Genomic DNA, 20,600 nt, shown 5'->3' on the forward strand with positions numbered 1-20,600 from the left:
TTTTAGATTATGACGTTTTCACATTTCCTTATTTAATTAATATATCCACGCTTTCTCTGCTATTTGTAGGAGCAAATGTGAACGCAGCAAAGCTACACGAAACAGCTCTTCACCACGCGGCCAAGGTGAAAAGTAAGGATCTGATCGAGATGCTGATAGAGTTTGGAGGGGATGTTTATGCAAGAGACAACCGAGGGAAGAAACCAGCCGACTATACCTGGCCGAGCAGCCCACTGGCTAAGTGCTTTGAATACTATGAGAGTAAGTCTTTATCTCTACCTTTTGGGTAAAGCAAACTATGTCAGTGCTTTGTTTTCAGAAAGTGCTGACTAGCAGAATATAAGGTCAATGCCCTGCAGTGATAAATCACATGCTAAACGTCATGCAGTGTAGTTTTTCTGGTGCAGCAAAAGTACCATTTAATGACTGGATCCTCTGTATCTGCCTAAAGTGTGGATTTTAAAACTTGCACCTCATGCAGAAACGTGTTTTTGATTGATGTTGTCATCTACAAAGGCAAAAGAAGTCTGAGCAAACCAGTTCAGACTACAAAGAAGTAAAAGAAAAACATAAATATTGTGGTCGTCATCTAGGGCTTGGTGGGTGGTCTATTGTCTGCTAGAGGGGCAAAGATATTAACCTCCGCTGCCCTGGTGGGAAAACTCGCACTATGATTAGACATCTGTGCTTGCCCGAGGAAGATCTCTGTCTTCAGAGGAGTTGCTTCCATGATTTATTGCCCGATCAGCAAACGTTATTGTTTTACAAAAACAAGCTTCCAAAGCATGCCCCTGACACTCTGGAAGATTTACCCCAGAGTGTGGGGTCATTTTTAGGGTCGAACCTGGGAGTGCATGAGTCTTGCTTGCGAGACTCTGTTGTGTACTATAAAGGGCTTGGAGCCCGCCTGTTGCTCACCATTTGTTTGTTTGGTTGGCACTCTTCTTTACTGCCTCATAATTTGTCAAGGCACGCCTGGCATCATTTCTGTTCCTGTGTGTGGAGCAGAGACTAGACACTGATTGATTCAACTTAATTAGTGCCCATCTGCTGCTCCCGATGATGTAGGTATTAAATTGTTCTTTTTAACTTCTAGTGCCCTGCAAGCAGAATGCCTGTGACTGTCAAAAACGTTCCCAGCAGGGCAAACAAAATTGCAAAGTTTAATTTTTTAAAGCTAACTTTTTTATTTTGCCAAGTCGTCTTTTCCCACTTTCCACTCATGTTCTCTTTTCTTTTTGCTGGTGGGCACTCTTCTCAAAAGATGGCAATTAACTTGTTCGAAGTATTGTAAAGCAACAGTGTTTCTTTATTATGTTTTGTTTGTTAAAGGTTTTGCAGCTTCTGCTGCTGGCGGGGCGACGTTCCTCTGCCATAACAGAGGAGCCACCCCTGCTCTCTAATCCACCCCACTCCAAACCACCCACTCACTCCATTCCACCACACTTTACTCCAGTCCACCCACTCTATCCACTCCACCCCATCCCAGTTCAGTCTGCCCCACTTCAATCCATCCAGCCCTCCCCAATCCAGCCCACCCCACTCAATCCAATCCAACCTACTCCAATCTAATCCACCCCACTTCAGTCCAATCTAATCCACCCAACTCTGGTCCACTCCCCCACTCCACGGCACTAACTTTTAGCCATGCTGAACAAAAGCCACAGTGGTGCACAATAGAGCAAAACACAGTGCCTAAGCCAATAGCTCTTTTATAGGCAAGCACTATTGGCTTTGCCAATGCATGTTAAATTTTCTGTTCGGGACAGCCAGGGTTTTCCTGGCAGTCCTGAACAGAAATAAACAAAATGTATATCAGACCTCCCCCTTTAAATAGGTCTGAGGTACTTAGACTGACAGCGAGAACTCTGTCAGGCTGTTGGTCTAAGGTTTCCTCCACTGTGAGTTTTGCCGGCGGGAACATGACAGTCTGCCCGACTCTAAATGTAGAGGGCGGACTGTTAGTTTAATGGACAGAGTACTCTGCCACATTCCTGGTGGAGTTCCCTGGCTGCCAAACTCTAAATGAGGCCTTTATTTGCCCCCATCCAACCTATGGTGTGTGCTTGGAGAGAAGATTAGATGATATATTGGCACAGTGTATCTGTAGCAATGCGAAGATGACGGAGGAGAATATGAAGGGCAAGGTCATCTGCCAGATTAGAACTTTATAAGACGATAAAACAATGGTAGCTGCTACATCACAGTTAATCTTAAGTGCTTTTGAAGAACTTGTCCTGTAAAAGCTCTTGCACATTGGGCTCTGCTCAACTGACTAGAGTTGGTGATATTTGTCTGGGAGTCCCTCTGTTGAACCCATGTTTATTTTAGCGTCACCATCCAATTTAGATAATGTCCAGATTATTTAATCACAACTAGGGTGTTGTGGTGGAAGAAAGGAAGAGGGATTTTTAATAAAAAAAATACCTACCTACCTGCGATTACCTGGTTCTGTTCTAACTGTAAAATCGGAGTATTAGGTGAGCTGCCCTAGACACTGTGCAGATATTGAGCTGCCCTAGACACTGTGCAGATATTGAGCTGCCCTAGATACTGTGCAGATATTGAGCTGACCTAGACATGGTGCAGATATTGTACCAGGAAAGTGAGAATATACCCAACCTGATTGGAATGTGCAGTAAGTGAGACAGATTCACCCTTTTTTTAAAGATTCGGCTATGGATCTGGTTAAAGGAGATAACTTATCTTTTCACATCTCACCTATTAAAATGCAATTTGAAAATAGTGAAGGAAATTTGAGCTGTGAAGTAATCAATACCTCTTCAGTCCCTTTTCTTTGTGGTGCATACAACTCCACACCCAGAGCAGTGAAGAACGAGGCAATGGGCTTACAAGAGACACGCTGCCATTTTGAACATGCCTAAGTGTTGCTCTCCTGGACAGGCATTTTGGACAAGAGCCGCTTGGAAGGATTAAGCTCTTAGTGCTTTACATAAACTCTTCTCCAAACTCTAGCGAACAGTTCACATTCTACAGTGGTCGTGTAACCAGCCTAGCATCGTGAGAGCCGGGCATAGAGACGTGTATACCATGGCTTTTCCTCCCTTTTTTACCTAACTAAATGCATAATCTTTGCTTTCAGAGACTCCGAAGACTTTGGCACAGCTTTGTAGACTCAGCCTGCGGAAAGCAATTGGCATTCGAGGACTGGATAAAGTTGCCAAGTTAAATATCCCTCCAAGGTTAATAGAATACCTTTCGTACAACTGAATCACTGTACGAACAATTTAGGACAGAAACTGCATCTCTCAAAGTGATGAAGCATATGTGTAAATAGAAAGAAAGAAATGACTTTCGTAAATGGAGCATCCCAGTGTCCGAGGCACAAAGAAGAGCACATGAAGTCTTCGCAATAAAAACACAGATTTCTAAGGACTTTGCTATTATTTGTTTGAAATTCTTTGTTTTTGTATGAATTTTTGTATCATTTTCATTGTTTATTTATTTGTCAATGGAAAGTAATGTTCTGTTCTGGTTGTAGGATTGCTTCTTTTTCATTCCTTTCACGCAATTTATCATGTACATAATGACTGTGAGTCTCTTTCCCGGCCCTTCGTGGCTATGATCAGTCACACAGAGGCAGCCAGCACCTGATTCCTTCTCTCTGGTACTCTTTCAGCACCTTGCGCCTTGAATCTATTTGCCTCTCCTTTGTAGGTTTGCCTTTTCACCTGTTGGCACTCTGCGTGTATATTGCTCTCCTTTATGGGTTTGCCCTTTCCCCCTTTGGCGCGTGGATGGGATTCTTAAACATCAGGCCCCCTCAGTGTCTTTGGCTTCATTCCCCGTTTTGATTCTTTTCCTAGGAGCATCCTGAATCCGTTTCACCTGTTGGTGTGATCCTTCGCTCTCTTTCAGTAATGGGTTCTTTCTCCCAGTGACCCGACCTCCCATTCTCTGTGACTGGGATTGTTCCCCTAGTGCCACCACTGTGATCCTTTCCCTCAGTAATTTGGTCATTCACCGCCATATCATCCTTAGTACTTATCCCTGCTCTCAATGATTGTGTCCCTTCTCCCCGTGGCACCGTGAGTGCCCTTTCTGTGCACTGAGGGTGGGCTCCCTTACCCTGTGGTGCTGCCTCGCTCCACAATTCCCTTACGCTACGTTCTACGCTCCGTTCTAGCTACGTTCTACGCTCCGTGTGTGCTTCCCGTGGCAGCTTGAGTCCCTCATTACCACCAGTGGCTGTCTGCCTCCCCTATAGCTTGAAGTAAATCAGTCATTCTCCGCAGATAACGATCCAATGGCCATACAGTTGTAGTGATTTTGTAGACTGTCTGGTCCTCCCCTTAATCCCAAATAATTTCTTTTCTACCCTTCGTTTTTGCTCGGTGATTCACTGAAGAGTACCAGGAGACGTGGAAAAGCTACAGAATGGGTATTCAACAAACAAGAAAGTCTCTGGGTCCTTGGGCAGTTTCCTGTTGGGGTCAGCGGGTCAGTGCAGCTGCTTCTGTTTTCCATCGCCCAACTTTGTTATTAAATGCTTAGCTCGAGAACTGCCTTTGCAGATTTCCCACCAACATTTAGAGTAAATGGATAGGCTGAGAGTGTAAGTGTAAATCCCATGCAGCAGCATAACATAACTCTCTATTTTATACATCTCAGTGTTATATTGTTCAGTATTATGTAGGATATAACCATCAATGAACAAGTGACATTTGTACATATGTAAATCAATGAATGTACGTTTATTGCTTAGTTATTATATATACATGTGATTATTACATATTAGAATTGTAATATCCTTGCTTTATAATCTGCCCAGAACTCTGCCCCATGAGGTGCAGTCGCTACAGTTTTCTGCCTATAGACTTTCAAATTTGCACTGATTGGCTGTGTGTGTCCTGCGGGCGCTGAAACACCCCTAGTTAGAGTTGCCTTTTCTGCATGACAGCACCAGTTGGTATTGCGATGACAGCGCATGACCTAATAGTCGAAACAGACACCTTTATCCAGCAAATCTCTATTGATTTTAAAGGATCTCTTTATGAGTATCCCCCCCACCCGTTTTCAATAACGACCTTCGTTTTTTTTTTTTAAATGTGACAAATTTTTGTTGCTACTATAAATTAAGAATTTCTCCATCATCGTATGCATTGATTTTTCAGTTAATGATAATAAAATGGCATTGCTTGCTTATAGCAGTATAAGCAGGGCTCAAGTCCTAAAAAAAAGTGTGGGGGGACTCACCAAGTTAGGCAGAATGGCTGTGACATTATAGGAAGTGACTTGCATGCTTAGTTGGTCTATCATGAGTACTCTTCAATTTATTGAAAGATTTAATAAGTATTATGGTGATCAGTACGTGGCATACTAAACTTGACACCATGAACAAAGCAGTCAACACGTGCAAATAAAGATGCTAGAAACTGCAATTGTGAACAACAAAATATTTTAATCTACCCAAGGTAGCACCATTGTATACACCAACAATTATAAACACTCTGATCATTATAAGAAAAAATGCAAGTTGCACACTGTATTTGATATTCTGAGCATGGTGATCACTGTTGTCTCCTAAGTGTGCAGGAGCGCCGACACAGCAGTGCTATGTTGGAGGATGGACCATGGCAGGTGTGAGCAAGACAAATAAATGGGGCTGCAGGCAAACACGTAAGCAGGAAGCTGTGTTTAATTGGATGACTGTGGGGATAACATCTGTAAGCTGTGGCAGATAAAAAGAAGATTACATATATTATAAGACTATACGAGTTTTGGCAGTTGAATGACAGTTGACATCATGCTGGCTCGGTTATTCATTCTATAGAAACACTTCAGAAGCATTCTATGGATATCCATCAAGCTGGAACCCACAAATATTAATATTCCAAAGAGCTGAAGGGATTTTGGCTGCTGAAGGAGGAGTACGTTGCCTTTAGTGAAAATTAGATCAAGTTCCATGGAACAATTTGTGGTCCCTGGTGCAAAGAATACTGAAAATAGATTGGAGATCTGGCATCATAGCACATGCCCACGTAGTGAGAGAGTTACAGGTGGAAGGGTGTTTACATAAGTACTGGGACGAAGGAGTGTGGTTCAGAGTGCTGATGATTACCAGTAAGTAATAAAACCATTAAATCCTCATCCCCTTCCTCGTTCCATTCCTTACTCAATGAAGATATATGTTTTTTAAAAACTTTTTTCATTGAAACCAAGCACAGGGTGTCATCTACATATATTTGCGGTTACAGGTCAGCTTAGAACAACAGCAGCGATTACATCAATTATCCGTTTGCCTTATTTATCTTAACTTCATTTAATTTCTATCTTAACTTTATTCAACTTTTACAGCCCAAGCACAATTAGCTTAGGGCATATCGTACAGCATCTAACCCCCACCACCCAGTGAGTGCCGATGTTAAGAACCAGGATTTGAGTCCCCTCTAACTGCTCACCAAGATCCCCAGAATTTCTTCCATTTTTGAGGGCATCCTCGGCTCTGATAAACTACTTTCTCGGTTTGTTGACACCAGTCTAGGTCAGACTCCCACTGCTCCATGGTCGGTGGAGCAGGTTGGTCCCACTGCCTCGCTGTGTTACGCTTAGCCACCACAAATGCCAACATCACCCATATCTTGGCGTATCTTGGCACTGGCTCATCCCCTGTTATATGAAATAAAATCCACGGTTCAGATATGGGGTGCTTGAGTCCTAGGGTCTGCTTTACTCGCGCAGTGATCCCTGCCCAGAAGAACTGAATCACCAGGCAGGCCCACAGGATGTGAAAAAAGGTACCCTCTTGTTTGCAGCCCTGGAGGAAGGTGGATGTATCTGCTTTGTGAATTTTGTGGAGAAGGGATCTAGAGCAGTATAATCTGTGTAGGAGTTTTAGTTGTATGAAACGGAATCTGGCTCAGATAGCAGTTTCCCTTGGGCTCTGTAGTGCCTCTTGCCAGTCCTCATCTGTTAATTTACCCAGGTCTCCAGACCACACTTCTCTAAGGGATCCCGATGATTCCGAGATATTATTTAGGAGTTTCATATAGATCAAGGAAATAGTATTGTCTGGTATGTGTTCTGTGAGGAGCCTATCTTTCAGCGGTGTGGCGGGTGTCAATTGTTCTCCCTCTCTAATGTGGCAATGCAAGGCGTGACCCAATTGTAGATACTTATATTGTTCTGATTCTCTCATACCGTATTCAGTTGTGAGGGTTTCAAAGGAGATGTACGCTTGGTCTCTCCAAACATCTCCTGGGCGCTTAATGCCCAGAAGCTTCCATTTGGAGAACTCCTCCAGATTACCCACCTCTCATAGTAGATCACTGTCCAACAAGGGGGTTAGTTCTGTTATTGTGTTTTGCAAGCCTAGGGCTCTATTAGCTTCACTCCAGGCCCTCACCACTGCCCTCATGTGCTGGAAGCGTCTTCTCTACTTTATCTATACAGGACCATTAAGTAATCTCTACCCCCCATTAGTGACCTGTCCTCTAAATAAGATGGTTCGTCTCTGTCGGCAAATACCCATTCATTCACCACCGCTAGTTGCGAGGCCCAGTAGTATTTAGAGATGTCTGGGATCGTCAGACCCTCTTCAAACACCCCCCTTTGAAGCTTGTGAAGTGCATTGCATGGGACCCCGCCATCCCATAAGAGGAGCCTAAGCACTTGATCAATTTGCAGAAATAAAGTCAAAGGGATTTGATAGGGCGTGGTTTGAAGGATGTATAATAGTCAGAGGAGAGACATTATTTTGAACAGGGCTGCTTTGCCCGTGAGTGACAGGGGCAAAAATCTCCAGTGTGAGACATCAATTTTAAGTCAGTCAATTTGCGGCATGAGATTAGCTTCTAGAAACTTCTGGGGGTTCCTTGTAGCATTTATCCATAATTATTTAAAGCTGTCTTGCACCACCGGTATAGTACAGTGCTGTGGAGGCTGTGGAAGAGTCCCTGCCAATGGCAAAATCACTGATTTGGACTAGTTTATTCGGAAGCCCGAATAGTCGCCAAACATCTGGAAGGCCTGCAGAACTTTGTCCACTGAGTGAGAAGGCCGAGTAAGGTACAATAACACACCGTCAGCATAGAGTGAGATACGCTCCTCCCAGTCGCCATTTCCCGAGATTCCATGTATCAGGGGATATTGACTTACCCAGGCACCCAGAGGTTCTATGGCTAAGGCGAATATCATAGGGGAGAGGGGACAGCCCTGTCTGGTTCCCTTGTGTAGAGTGAATACCTGAGATACCATGCCATTCACTTGAACTCGTGCTGCAGGGGAACGATAGAGAAGGCGTACCCAGCTGCAAAATGTAGGTCTGAAACCCTTCTTATGGCGTGTGGTGAATAAATAAGGTCATTCAATACTGTCGAAGTCCATTGTGGCGCCTAGCGCCATAAAGACTGATTCCTCGGAATCAGGGCTGCTTGTCATATAGATTGCTCCATAAGGCCACGGGAAGTTGAGTCTCGTTCCCCTAGGAGGCATGAAGACCGAATGGTCAGGATGGATCAGTAATGTTGTAACTGTGCGGAGCCTACCTGCTAAGACCTTTGCTAGGATCTTTGTTTCCGCATTTAATAAGGAGACCGGTCTATCGGAACTGCTTGTGTTTTCCCTGCCTTATGTATCACCACAATGGTAGCCATGCATTGGTCATCCAGGAGGATGCCTTCCTGCAGTGTGGTCTGGAACATGGCCAACAGATGCGGTGCTACTTTATTAGCCATTCCTTTATACACCTCGATCGGCAGTCCATTGGGGCCCATGGCCTTCCCCGACTGCAGCCCACGCATGGCCTGCGTGATCTCATCCATCGTAATGTCCTCCTCCAGAGCCACTCTTGATTCCTCTGTCAGCTCGCTGAGGTGGATATCTCGCAAAAATTCCCTACAATCAACATCTCCCATGGTGGTGGCTGGTTAATATATGTCCTCATAATAGTCAGTGAATGTGTCGGCTAACTTAAGACCATCTCGCAGGAGTCTTCCCTCTTTGTTTTCTATCTCCAGCACCCAGGATCTTTCCTGATCTCTCCTATCTGGCCACACCAGAAGCTTGTTTGCCTTGTCACCAACATCATATAGACGTCATTGCATTGCAAGGGCATAGCTGTAAGGGGCTCCCTCAACCAAGTCCCAGAGGTCTATCTGTTTAAGCCATAATTGGTGACTGAGTTTGCTGGTTTGTTCTGTCTGCATCCTCAACTCTAAACGCTCGATGTCCCATTCAGTCTTGTTACACTGGAGGTACATTTCTTTCTTCTTCCCCCCTATGAGGGCTTCTGCCTGGCTCCGTGTTTCCATCTTGAATGCCTCCAGTAGAGTACTTGCGGAGGCCAATTTACCTTTATTTTCTTGGAAGTATACTTCAGCCCCTTTCCTTAGTGCCTCCCTAATATTTAGGTCTTTAAGGTACCATATACTAATCGTCGGGGTAGAGTTGTGATCTGAATTGTGTTTTGCAATCTAACCTCGACCGGGAAATGGTTGGAGACTCCCCGAGGTCTAATACTAGCCTCTTGGAATTTGTGCATGTCTGTGCATTGTGTAAACAGATAATCAATCCGAGAGAAGCTATTGTGAGAGGATGAAAAGTAGGTATATTCCCGGCTGTTTGGGTTATGTGTCTACTAGCCCCAAGGCGTCCACAAAGGAACTCAGCAATCGGGTTTCGCTTCTAATGGAAGCTCTGGAAAGCCTATCCAGCGCTGGGTCCATAACCACATTGATATCTCCCCCCCAAAATCAGGGTCCTGTGTGGCACGTCTAGTAAAGATGCATTTATTTCAGGGAATGTCAGCGAGTGTAGGCGCAGGAGAATATAAACAAAACCCACATTTAGGGTCATCCCAACCCATAGGCCGCATATCACAACATATCTGCCCAACGCGTCATGCCAACTATGCTGCGGTGTGAAGGGAATCGATTTCTTGACCATTATCCCCATTCCTCGTGAGTCGCTAGTGTAGCCTGCATGGGATAGGAGTTTGTAACCAAATCTGTCTAGTGCTTTGCATGTTGTGCCCCATAGTTGCGTGACCTGGAGAAGCACCAAATCTGGAGAGTATTTCCGGAGGTATTGGAGAACCAGTCTGCGTTTTATCTTATTACCCAGATCATTTACGTTCCAGGACCATATGAGTAGGTTACATAGCGTTGTCATTGTTGTAGTTTTGAGGTGCAGCTAGGGGTAGAGAATTAGTGTCACTCCTTTTCCTAGAGTGTGGGTCTTGTCCCTGGCAGTCTGCCATACAGTGCTTCACTGTCCCATAAGGAGCATTACCTGAGCAATCATTAACACAGTTTAACATATCTTGAAACTTAACCTTAAACATTTCTGATTTCCTTAAAACGTTCCCCTCCCTGCTCCACTGCACTATAAGTCGTAAACCACCCACCTCCCCAATTGGCAGACAGCCTATCACCCTAGTAACTTAAACAAGTGTGAGCATGGCATTACCGCGGCACCAGAGCATTCATGATATTGAATACGTCTTTGTTCAAACTCCTCATCTTCCATAGTGTGAGGGGATATTACACCACCCACCCGACCGCCCAATTTACCATGTGCTGGACTTTTAACATTCTTATATCTCTGATGGATGCTGTTTACTGCTGTTGCCCGAGGATCGTCGGCTGTTTGTGCCTGACTGAGGACCTGATGATTGTTTTTGAGTCTCCTTCTTTTGCTTCTTTACTCGCCAGCCCTCTAGCCATTCCTATGCCTCTTCTTGCATTTTGAAGATCCACGTCTTACCCTCTGCACTGACCTTCAGTTTTGCCTGGAATAACATCATGTATTTAACTTCTGAATTCCACAGTACTCGCTTTATTTCATCAAAGCACCTGCGTTGTCTCTGAACCTGTAGGGTAAAGTCAGGAAAGATACATATGCTGACATTCTCTATTTTGAGGTCTTCCTGTGTATGAGTGGCCTGTAGGATGGCGCCCGATCCCTGTAATCAAATATCCAAGCTGTTATTGTCCTTGGTGGGGGGAAAGGCACACAGAGCCCCGACCCCTCGACCTCTGTGTGCCTGCTCCACTGTAAAGAATTTGGAGAGTCTTTGCGGCTGTAGTAAGTTGAGGACCAGGTCCTCCACAAGTAAATCAACTCTATGGCCCCTGGCCCCCTCAGGCATCCCCACTATACAGATATTGTTCTGCTGTGCCCTGCCTTCCCGCTCTTCGAGGCAGGCAGTGAGGCCGTGTTTTGTTTCATAAGAGTCTGTACCTGTTCTTCCAGGCATTTTGTAATAGATTGTAGTCCTGAGATGTGAGTTTCAGCCACAGTTAATTTCTCTAACTTTTCGGAGGTCAGCCCTTATTAAATTCACTTCAGGCGTTACAGTGTCAACCTTTGGTTCCAAGGTGTCTTTGACACTCTGAATCGCAGTCATAACGCCTCGTAATGTGGGCTCCGCTTACTGCGGGGGATCCAGATGTTCGATTCCTGGCCCATGTGGGCTAAGTGTTCATTTAGCTGCCATTAGTGAGACTGCATATTTGTCGATGCTGTTTGTTTGTTTGCACAGGATGGGGCCTCAATTTCCCCGCAGGAAACTGGACTCTGTTGGCCTTTGCCTCTTTTGTTCCAATTCCGCAGGGCTCAGGGTTCTGTCAGGGGAATATTAGATATGTCACCGCTGGTCATTATTTGCCCCATCTGATAGAGACTTCTAGCTGCAGCTTCCTTACCTTAGAATTCCCTGGCGTCAGCTTCGAATCCGGAGTTTTTTCTGAGCAGTACCCTGCGCGCGCGCCGTCTGGCGTCGTTCAGATCCGCGTGCGTCGACCAGCTCCGCGTGCGTCGTCAGCGTCGTTGGAGCCGTCTATGACGTCACGGTTGTCTATATAGACGCTGTCTCGGCGCGCGTACGTCAGTTCTTTTCCTTCCGCGCCGGTTAAGCGCAGTTTTGGAAAAAGCTACCCTGCTTCGACTGTTTGTTGACGCTTTTTTAGGCTGTTTGGAGTCATGTCTTCGAGAAAGACAGGATTCAAGCCGTGTGGTACGTGTCATTGCACCATGTCGGTGACGGATCCGCACCGAGTTTGTCTTTGGTGCTTGGACAAGGACCACGATTCCACCTCGTGCTCCGATTGTCAGGCCATGGCGCCGAAGGCCTTGAGGGAGAGATCCCTTAAGCTTCTTGCGGCCCGACATTCGTCTTCGGTCGGCGTGACTCCGCAGAGGTCACGGTCTCGCAGTAGGAGGAGGTTGCGACACCGCTCCCGGAGCCCCAAGTCCTCTTCCTCGCATTCGAGGTCATCGGAAGGTAAGAAGCACAAGAAGAAGAAGAAGTCCAAGCGGACTTCGTCTTCGCCACGCCCGTCGACCGACGAGGCGTCTAGGGAACGTCGATGTTCCGAGCGCGGTTCTGCGGAGCCGTCGCCAGGGTCGACTTAGAGTCTTCCCCCCTTTCCGGGGACCGGATCGACCCCCGCTCAAATAAAAGAATTCTATGAGGCCATGCGTCTCGTTTTTGAGCGGGCTGTACCCTCGGGTGTGTCTTCGGGCCCCGCGGGGTCAGCAGGGGCCCCTTTGGATTCGACACAGGCGGCTTCGGCCTCGGTGCCGTTGGGGACCTCAGGATCCGATAACGGATCTGGACCGGCGCCAGTCTCTCACAGTCGGCCTCCTTCGTCGCCTGGTCCGACGTCGATGATTCCGCCACCGGCGCCCACCGGTGGCAGCCCCATCCTTATTCCGGATGATCCGGAGCGACATCGTACGACGTCGACGGAGCCGATTCGGCCCAGATCATTGTCTGAGCATTATTTGGAACAGCCAGACGCAGAGAGGAATGGGAGGGGTCTGAGGACCCTTTAGAATCAGGATTGGAGCAGGACTGGTATAAGGATCTAGGGGAGGCCAGTGGACTGGACACCTCTCCAGATACTGGTATGCTCTCTCCTCCTAATGTGGCTACGGAGGAAGGGGCTTCTTTCGCTATGGTGGTGCGAAGGGCAGCTGAGGTCTTGGACCTAGATTTGCCTACGGTGCCAGTCAGGACAAATATCCTGACAGAAGTGCTTCAGCCGGGGGTGTCAACATCGGAGCCGTTGTTGCCCTTCAATGAGGCTCTTACAGACATGCTTCTGGATACGTGGTCCAAACCCAGCACAGGGGCTCCTGTGAATAGGACGGTCGGCCGCCGCCATAGACCTGCTCCCAGCGACCCTAGTTTCCTGACACAACACCCCACTCCTGAGAGCTTGGTTGTCCAAGCCTCTACTTCCCGTGGTGCCTTCCCTTCCACTCCCCCGGATAGGGAATCCAAGAGGCTGGATCAGCTTGGGAAAAATATGTTTTCTTCCTCCAGCCTGGCATTGAGGTCTGTAAACACCTCTTGCCTATTGGGACGTTATTCCCATACTTTATGGGATACGGTGGCGCAAGTGCTGCCCCAGGTCCCGGAGGGCGTACGGGACACTCTCACCCAGGCTGTAAAGGATGGGAGAGATGCAGCCAAGTTTACAATCCAGTGTGGCTTGGACACAACCGACTCGCTGGGCAGAGCGATTTCATCGTCAGTGGCCCTACGTCACCACGCCTGGCTACGTTCTACTGGTTTTTCAGGGGATGTCCAGTCCAGCTTGATGGACATGCCCTTTGATGGCTCTCGCCTTTTTGGTGAAAAGGCAGACTCCGTGCTTGAGAGGTTCAAGGATTCTCGAGGCACGGCCAGATCCTTGGGCCTTTCAGCGCCGGCACGACAGCAGTCTGCCTTTCACCCCTTCCGAGGCTTCGTGAGGGGCATGGTACCACGCCAGCCACAGTTTAGCCACCGTCCTCAGGCTTCACAACATCCCGGAAGAGGACGTGGTCGTGGTACCATCAGACCCAGAGGGTCCGGCCAGAGGTCGGCCACCACACAGCCCCCCTCCACTGCGCCCAAGCCCTCCTAGTGTGGTTCTGCGGATCATGTCCGTCCAGTTGGAGGGAGGATTCGTTTTCATCTCCCTCACTGGCTTTCCATCACCAGGGACAAGTGGGTCCTGCAGATCATACGGAAGGGCTACTCCCTTCCCTTCCAGTCTTTTCCTTCTTCTATCCCTCCGACAAAGGAATGGCTGATGGAGGACCATCTGGCTTTGCTCCGCGAGGAAGTTACAGCTTTCTTGGCCAAGGGAGCCATAGAAAGAGTCCCGATATCAGAAGTAGGCAGTGGTTGTTATTCCCGCTACTTTCTGATTCCCAAAAAGAACAAAGGCCTTTGCCCTATCTTGGATTTAAGGGACGTCAATCTCTTCCTCAAGAAGGAGAAATTCAAGATGCTCACTCTTGCTCAGGTTTTGTCTGCCCTAGACCAAGGAGACTGGATGGTAGCGTTGGATTTGCAGGATGCATATTTCCATATTCCTATCCTGCCAAGCCACAGGCGTTACCTGCGGTTCAAGGTGGGCCACGAGCACTTTCAGTTTACCGTGCTTCCTTTCGGTCTCACCAGTGCCCCTGGGGTGTTCACAAAGGTGATGGCGGTGGTGGCAGCTCATTTGCGCAGGTCAGGGATTTCAGTCTTCCCGTACCTGGACGATTGGCTGTTGAAGGCTCCTACGCCCCAGGCTCTCGTCACCCACCTCCAGACGATGGCGGACCTCTTGCATTCGCTGGGGTTCACTATAAATGTGCCGAAGTCACATCTGATTCCCTCTCAGAAGCTCTCTTTCATTTCATCGGAGCTGTTCTGGACACAGTGCAGTACCGGGCTTATCCGCCCGATCAGCGGGTTCAGGATATTCAGGTTATGATTCGGATGTTTCGGCCTCTATCCTGGATCTCAGTGAGACAGACTCTGACGCTGCTGGGACTCATGGCTTCCTGCATCCTGTTGGTCAAGCATGCCAGATGGCGCATGAGGGCTCTGTAGAGGGACATGAAGTTCCAAAGGGCACAGCATCAGGGAAATCTTACCGACGTGGTTCAGATCTCGGAGAGGACTGCGGAAGATCTGCAGTGGTGGTTAGTGAACTGCGAGTGGGTCAAGGGCAGACCCCTCTCCCTTCACCAACCAGATCTAACGGTAGTGACAGATGCGTCACTTCTGGGATGGGGCGGCCATCTGGGGGAGGTGGAGATCAGAGGTCACTGGTCTCTGGCGGAATCCGGGCTCCACATCAACTTGTTGGAGCTTCGGGTGATCCGGCTAGCATTAAAGGCATTTCTTCCTGTTGTGAAAGGGAAGGTGGTGCAGGTGTTCACGGACAACACTACCGCAATGTGGTACTGCAACAAGCAGGGCGGTGTGGGGTCGTGGACCCTTTGTCAAGAGGCTTTACGTCTCTAGACATGGCCGGAACAGCAGGGCATAACCCTGGTGGTTCAACACCTGGCAGGTTCTCTGAACGCCAGAGCAGACGAACTCAGACGAAAATGCTTAGAGGATCACGAATGGTGTCTCCATCCGGAGGTGGCGCAAGGACTCTTTCAGCAGTGGGGAGAGCCTTGGTTAGATCTGTTCGCCTCCGGAGAGAACGCGCAATGTCAGCAGTTTTGCGCGTTGGAGTTTCCAAGGGGGCTATCGCTAGGCGACGCTTTTCGGCGCGAGTGGAGTTCACGTCTCCTGTATGCTTTTCCGCCTATACCACTTATGCCCAGAGTTCTCAAGAAAATCAAGAACGACCGGGCCCAAGTAATCCTTGTGGCTCCGGATTGGGCACAGAGAGTTTGGTATCCAGAGCTTCTCAAAATGAGCATCGGTCCTCCAATCAGGCTGCCTCTTCGGGAGGATCTTCTGTCGCAGCTGCAGGGGAAGGTTCTCCACCCGAACCTGTCAACTCTGCGCCTTCATGCGTCATGCGTGGAGATTGAGCGGCGACAGTTGATGGTTTATGACCTCCCTCCCGAGGTCTGTGATGTCATTCTGGCAGCCAGGCGTCCCTCTACTAAGTCGATCTACGCCTGCCGTTGGAAAAGTTTTGTTTCATATTGTTCAGAGAGGTCTATTGATCCTCTTTCTTCTTCTCTGTCTAACATCCTTTTGTTTATTTTGTCTCTCGCCCAGCAGGGTTCCTCCTTGGGGATTCTCAAGGGCTATCTTGCAGTCTTAACGGCTTTTCTTCAGTTGCCTGATCAACCATCTCTGTTTAAATCACCTATAGCACAGAGGTTTTTGAAAGGGCTTGTACATCTGTTTCCGCCTGCGCCTTTCGTTATGCCCCAGTGGGATCTTAATTTGGTTCTTACCTTCCTTATGTGTGCTCCTTTCGAGCCCTTGCATAACTGTCCTCTCCGGCTGCTCACTATTAAGACAGCCTTTTTGGTGGCAAATACATCTGCCAGGAGAGTGAGTGAGCTGCAGGCTTTATCTTCTAAGCCACCATATCTCATGATATATCCTGACAAGGTGGTGTTAAGAACTCGTGCCTCTTTCCTCCCCAAGGTGTTGACCCCTTTCCATCTGGGTCAAAATATCACCCTGCCCACCTTCTTTGCACCACCGAATCCCTCTAAGGAAGAGGAGCGTCTCCATCGACTGGACCCAAAAAGAGCGTTATCGTTCTACCTTGACCGCACTAAAGAGTTCCGACCAACTCTTTGTGGGGTACGTTGGTGCAAAGAAGGGTCGGGCAGTACAGAAACTATCCATTTTGCGCTGGGTCGTTCTCTGTATAAAAATATGCTACGCTTTGCGCTTTGCGAAACACTACTGCCTGGATAGCCAGGTGAGAAGAGAGGGGCATTTTGCCCGTTCTGTCTTGCAGGACTTCCTAGTGTAAAAAAAAAAAAAATCTCCTTCAGACCCACCGCCATGGGTTATAGCTTGGGTATCTATTCTAAGGTAAGGAAGCTGCAGCTAGAAATCTCTATCAGATGAACAAGTTACTTACCTTCGGTAACGAGGTATCTGGTAGAGACTCTATCTAGCTGCAGATTCCTTACACCCACCCAAGCCTCCCCGCTCTGGGGATATTTCTTCTTATGTGGATACGTGTATATATATGTATATATATGTTTCTATGGGTACATATGTATATTTTTGATTTTGGCAACTTTTGCCTTTCTGATAGGCATGAAAGTGTTTTTACTCCAAACAGTCAAAGAGGTTAAATGTATATTGGTTGGTTCTTCCATGACTCTGCGCTTCTGGTGTGGGAAGTTGTGGAAAAGAAGTGGCGTACGCGCGCCAAGACTATATAGACAACCGTGACGTCATAGACGGCTCCAACGACGCTGACGACGCACGCGGAGCTGGTCGACGCACGCGGATCCGAAGAATGCCGCCCGATGGCGTGTGCGCAGGGTACTGCTCAGAAAAAACTCCAGATTCGAAGCTGACGCCAGGGAATTCTAAGGTAAGGAATCTGCAGCTAGATAGAGTCTCTACCAGGTACCTCGTTACCGAAGGTAAGTAACTTGTTCTTTAGCGCGCTTGTCTCAATAAGGCTGTGTTATGAAGTTCCTTATACTTTTGGGAAGGCCCAGTTTACAGTCCTGGACCAAAGGGCAACACCCTCGACTCTTGAATGTCCACTGCTGGGCCTGCACTGTTATGCCCTCGAGGAGAGTTCAACTCCGGTCAGTATTCCTTCGCCTACGCAGCTTCAGGCTTTCCACCTTTGCCTCTCTGATTCTCACTGCGCAAGCCACCCTGGTACTGCCCAATCAAGAGATTACTGTTTGGAGGGGGTGCGGGTTTCCGTCTCTCATGTGCGGAGCTCCCCACTCACTCCCTTTGTCTCCTGACATGTCTCCTCAGTTGGATCACGGGAGTGTCCAAGTCTCTGTCACGCCCCAGCGAAGGCCCCACCACCTCTCGGTCTGCACTGTTTGCCAGCAAACCCAGAAACAGCTATGGCAATCAATCTAGATGTGCCTCCTCACCTCTCAGCTGCAAGGCAGCAGCTCGGGTCTTCATGGGCTCCAACACTGGGCTTGTCACCAGGCCCCCAGTCCCTTGAGGTTGTCGGCCATGTTGCTTCCTTTTTCCTTCGCTCCCCGGTTTCCAGTCATTTCGCTTTCAGCCTCCGGTTTAATCGGCCCGGGGATACAGCTAGGTGTTGGGTGGGTCATATGCAATTTGCAACCCCTCATGGCAGGATTTTTGACAGATGAACGGGAATTTGGTTTGGCGACGGCTGGAGGGTTGCTAGTGTGTGGCCATCTTCGCCGCTGGCTAGCCATGCCCCCCCACACCCCCTCAGTGAGGATATATGCAAGCACCATGCCTTTGCCACGATCCACCAAGATACTGGCAACCACTGCACCACCTAGACACTGGCAAGCATATGAGAGTAAACAAACCCTCATACTGTTTGTGTGTAAACTACCGCAAATTATACACACTCAAAATTACTCCTATGAATTTGTGTTAGGGACCTGATAGTGTTTCTGCAGATGTTAGTTTATTTTTATGTGAAGGACACACATAAAGATATAACCTGAGCAGCAAAATTCTTAAGTACATGTTTCCTTGAGCTTTATCCCCATGTCTTACACTGCTGTGAGAAACAGTAATAAATGAAAACATGAAGAGCATGTCCATATATAATAATGAAGTGGGCGACATCAGTAAATAAGCAAAATCATCTAAGGCCGGTATTCCTAGCCTTTATCTATAAATACGTCAAACAGCAAATAGAAATACAAAACACCTTTAAATGTATTCTAAAGCTTTAGTATTGATCCATGACTACTAATTAAAGGAAACAAAGACAGAAAGGAAATGTTACAATAGAATATATACCGTTTTGTTTACAATCCTATATAGTATCATGTGCAGGCAGTGCAGACTCTTAAGACAACACCAAACCACCACTTGCACTCTAACTGCTCTTCTTTACGTATCCCTAACTCTCCTGGTACCCACAGGTCCTCCACTCTAAGTGCTTTTATATTTTGCTAAGGATAGTCATTTAATAATTATGGTACATGGTGGGGGGGGCAGAAAAGGCTGATAAGATGGGACACCTGCAACATTATTGTCAACAGCGCAGGCTACGGCAGTCCTTTAAAACCAGTTCCAAAGCACTACGAACTCCCTTCTAGTGTTGCCAGATTTTTAGAACACTCTCTAGCCCAAAGCGGCCCAAAAGGAGCTCAATTTTGCTACTTTAAAGGAGGGGCTTGGACACCATCATGCAGGCATTAAATGAAGATGGTTGCTGGACCTTCTTACAGAGGTTGTGCTACGAAAAATGTCTTCCCCTGCTAACTGCTTCTTATGTCTCTAGTGAGTCCTCGCAGCAGTCCTGTGAAGTTTCCCAGGTCCGTGTGTGGTGCTGTTCCAATCCAAGTTTTTTTTTGGATCCTGGGACTTGTAGTCTTGTTTATTCCATTATAAAGCAGGACTACAAGTCCCAGAATTCAAAGACAAAACCTGGACAGGACAAGCACATCAGGCATAGTGAGAGCCGGACAATGGAGCAGTATAAATTAGCAAACCAAGGATGCCATGTGCAAGCCAGGGAAATTGTCCCTTGGACTGTTGAGGTAGTACAATACAGCAAATATGAAGTATCAATGGGACATTCAGGGCTTTGGGTTCTGGTGCCACTGCACCTGCTGCACCAATTGTAGCTACACCCCTGGAAGGACCCCTTTCGTATCTACATGACTTAGTCACGATCAGGTGGGCAACAGGCTATCACTCATTCCCAAAAATTGTACTTCACCTTCAGTTTTAAAACTTCCAAAACGTATGTAAAAGTAGCATTTGATGCAATTGGAATATGGCAGTTGGGTTGGATTTTGGAGAAATGCCTTCCTATCAAGATTTTTCATGTAGCTTACCGCAGGCTCCCAATGTCTTTAAGCGCAGTAAGGCAATTTACCTCTGTCTGTATTTTGCGCAAACTGGATAAACGTGAATGGAATTTAACAAAAACTGATGAATGACTAGCCCAGTGGTTAAACCAGCAAAACTTTCATGCATAACCGATCACGAGTTCCAGTGCCAATATAGTAGAGGATTTTAAAATGGTCATTGCAACATGCTTTCTCTCTGTGTGAACAGTTTATCATTAATCTGAGAACTGTGCATAGAAACTTCTGCAAATCCAGCTGAATAATGGAGGTGGGTTAGTGTGAAAATATACGTGACAAAGCTGCACTTGTAAGTGCTTCAGTCACACTTCATATAAGGCTACTCTGCTGGCTGAGAATGTTACACAAAATAATTTCTAGCACAATACCCAGAAAATAGCACAAAGTCGTTTTAAAAATATTCCAGTATTTGGCAACCTGCACAAATCAAAGATTCCTCTCTGGGCAAACGTCCTTAAAAAAAAAAAAAAGTGGGGATACTAACCAAGGTAGGAAATATGCAAGTTACATCATGGTGCGTGACAGCGCATGTGGCATCACAAACCATGCCCTCAAAGAAAGTGACATCAGATCTTAAGACCTCACATATGTTTAGCAGTTATAACATGAGTACATTTGAGCTCATTACATCATTTAACAAATGAGATTTTGCATTGGGAGTGTGCCAAAATATTGATGCAACACCAACGCAAAATATGGGCCTCAACTTATACATTTTTTTCAAACCCTGCCAAAAAGAAATTGCCAACAAGAAGAAACGTGGCAATAAATCTGTTCTGCTTAGTTGGTTGCAATGTCTATATTTAAAAAAATATATTTTATGGGGTTAAGGCACCTGCTGCAGGGATCTTTGTGTGCCAACTTAA

General features: G+C 47.0%; 1 protein-coding gene across 2 annotated transcripts in view; it reads left to right on the forward strand.

Annotated features, from left to right (window-relative positions):
* Nucleotides 1-5,644, forward strand: part of ASB13 (ankyrin repeat and SOCS box containing 13) — a 93,284-nt gene extending 87,640 nt beyond the window's left edge. The window contains exons 5-6 of one of the 2 annotated variants that reach the window (XM_069229297.1): nucleotides 70-261; nucleotides 3,104-5,644. In XM_069229297.1, the coding sequence (XP_069085398.1) occupies nucleotides 70-261; nucleotides 3,104-3,231 (320 nt within the window). In that variant the 3' untranslated portion in view covers nucleotides 3,232-5,644. The remainder of the gene's footprint in view (nucleotides 1-69; nucleotides 262-3,103) is intronic. The other variant, XM_069229298.1, reaches the window with a different exon arrangement.
* Nucleotides 5,645-20,600: the final 14,956 nt, after the last annotated feature.

The sequence above is a fragment of the Pleurodeles waltl genome, chromosome 4_1 (assembly GCF_031143425.1).
Source record: "Pleurodeles waltl isolate 20211129_DDA chromosome 4_1, aPleWal1.hap1.20221129, whole genome shotgun sequence".
Lineage (NCBI taxonomy): Eukaryota > Metazoa > Chordata > Amphibia > Caudata > Salamandridae > Pleurodeles > Pleurodeles waltl.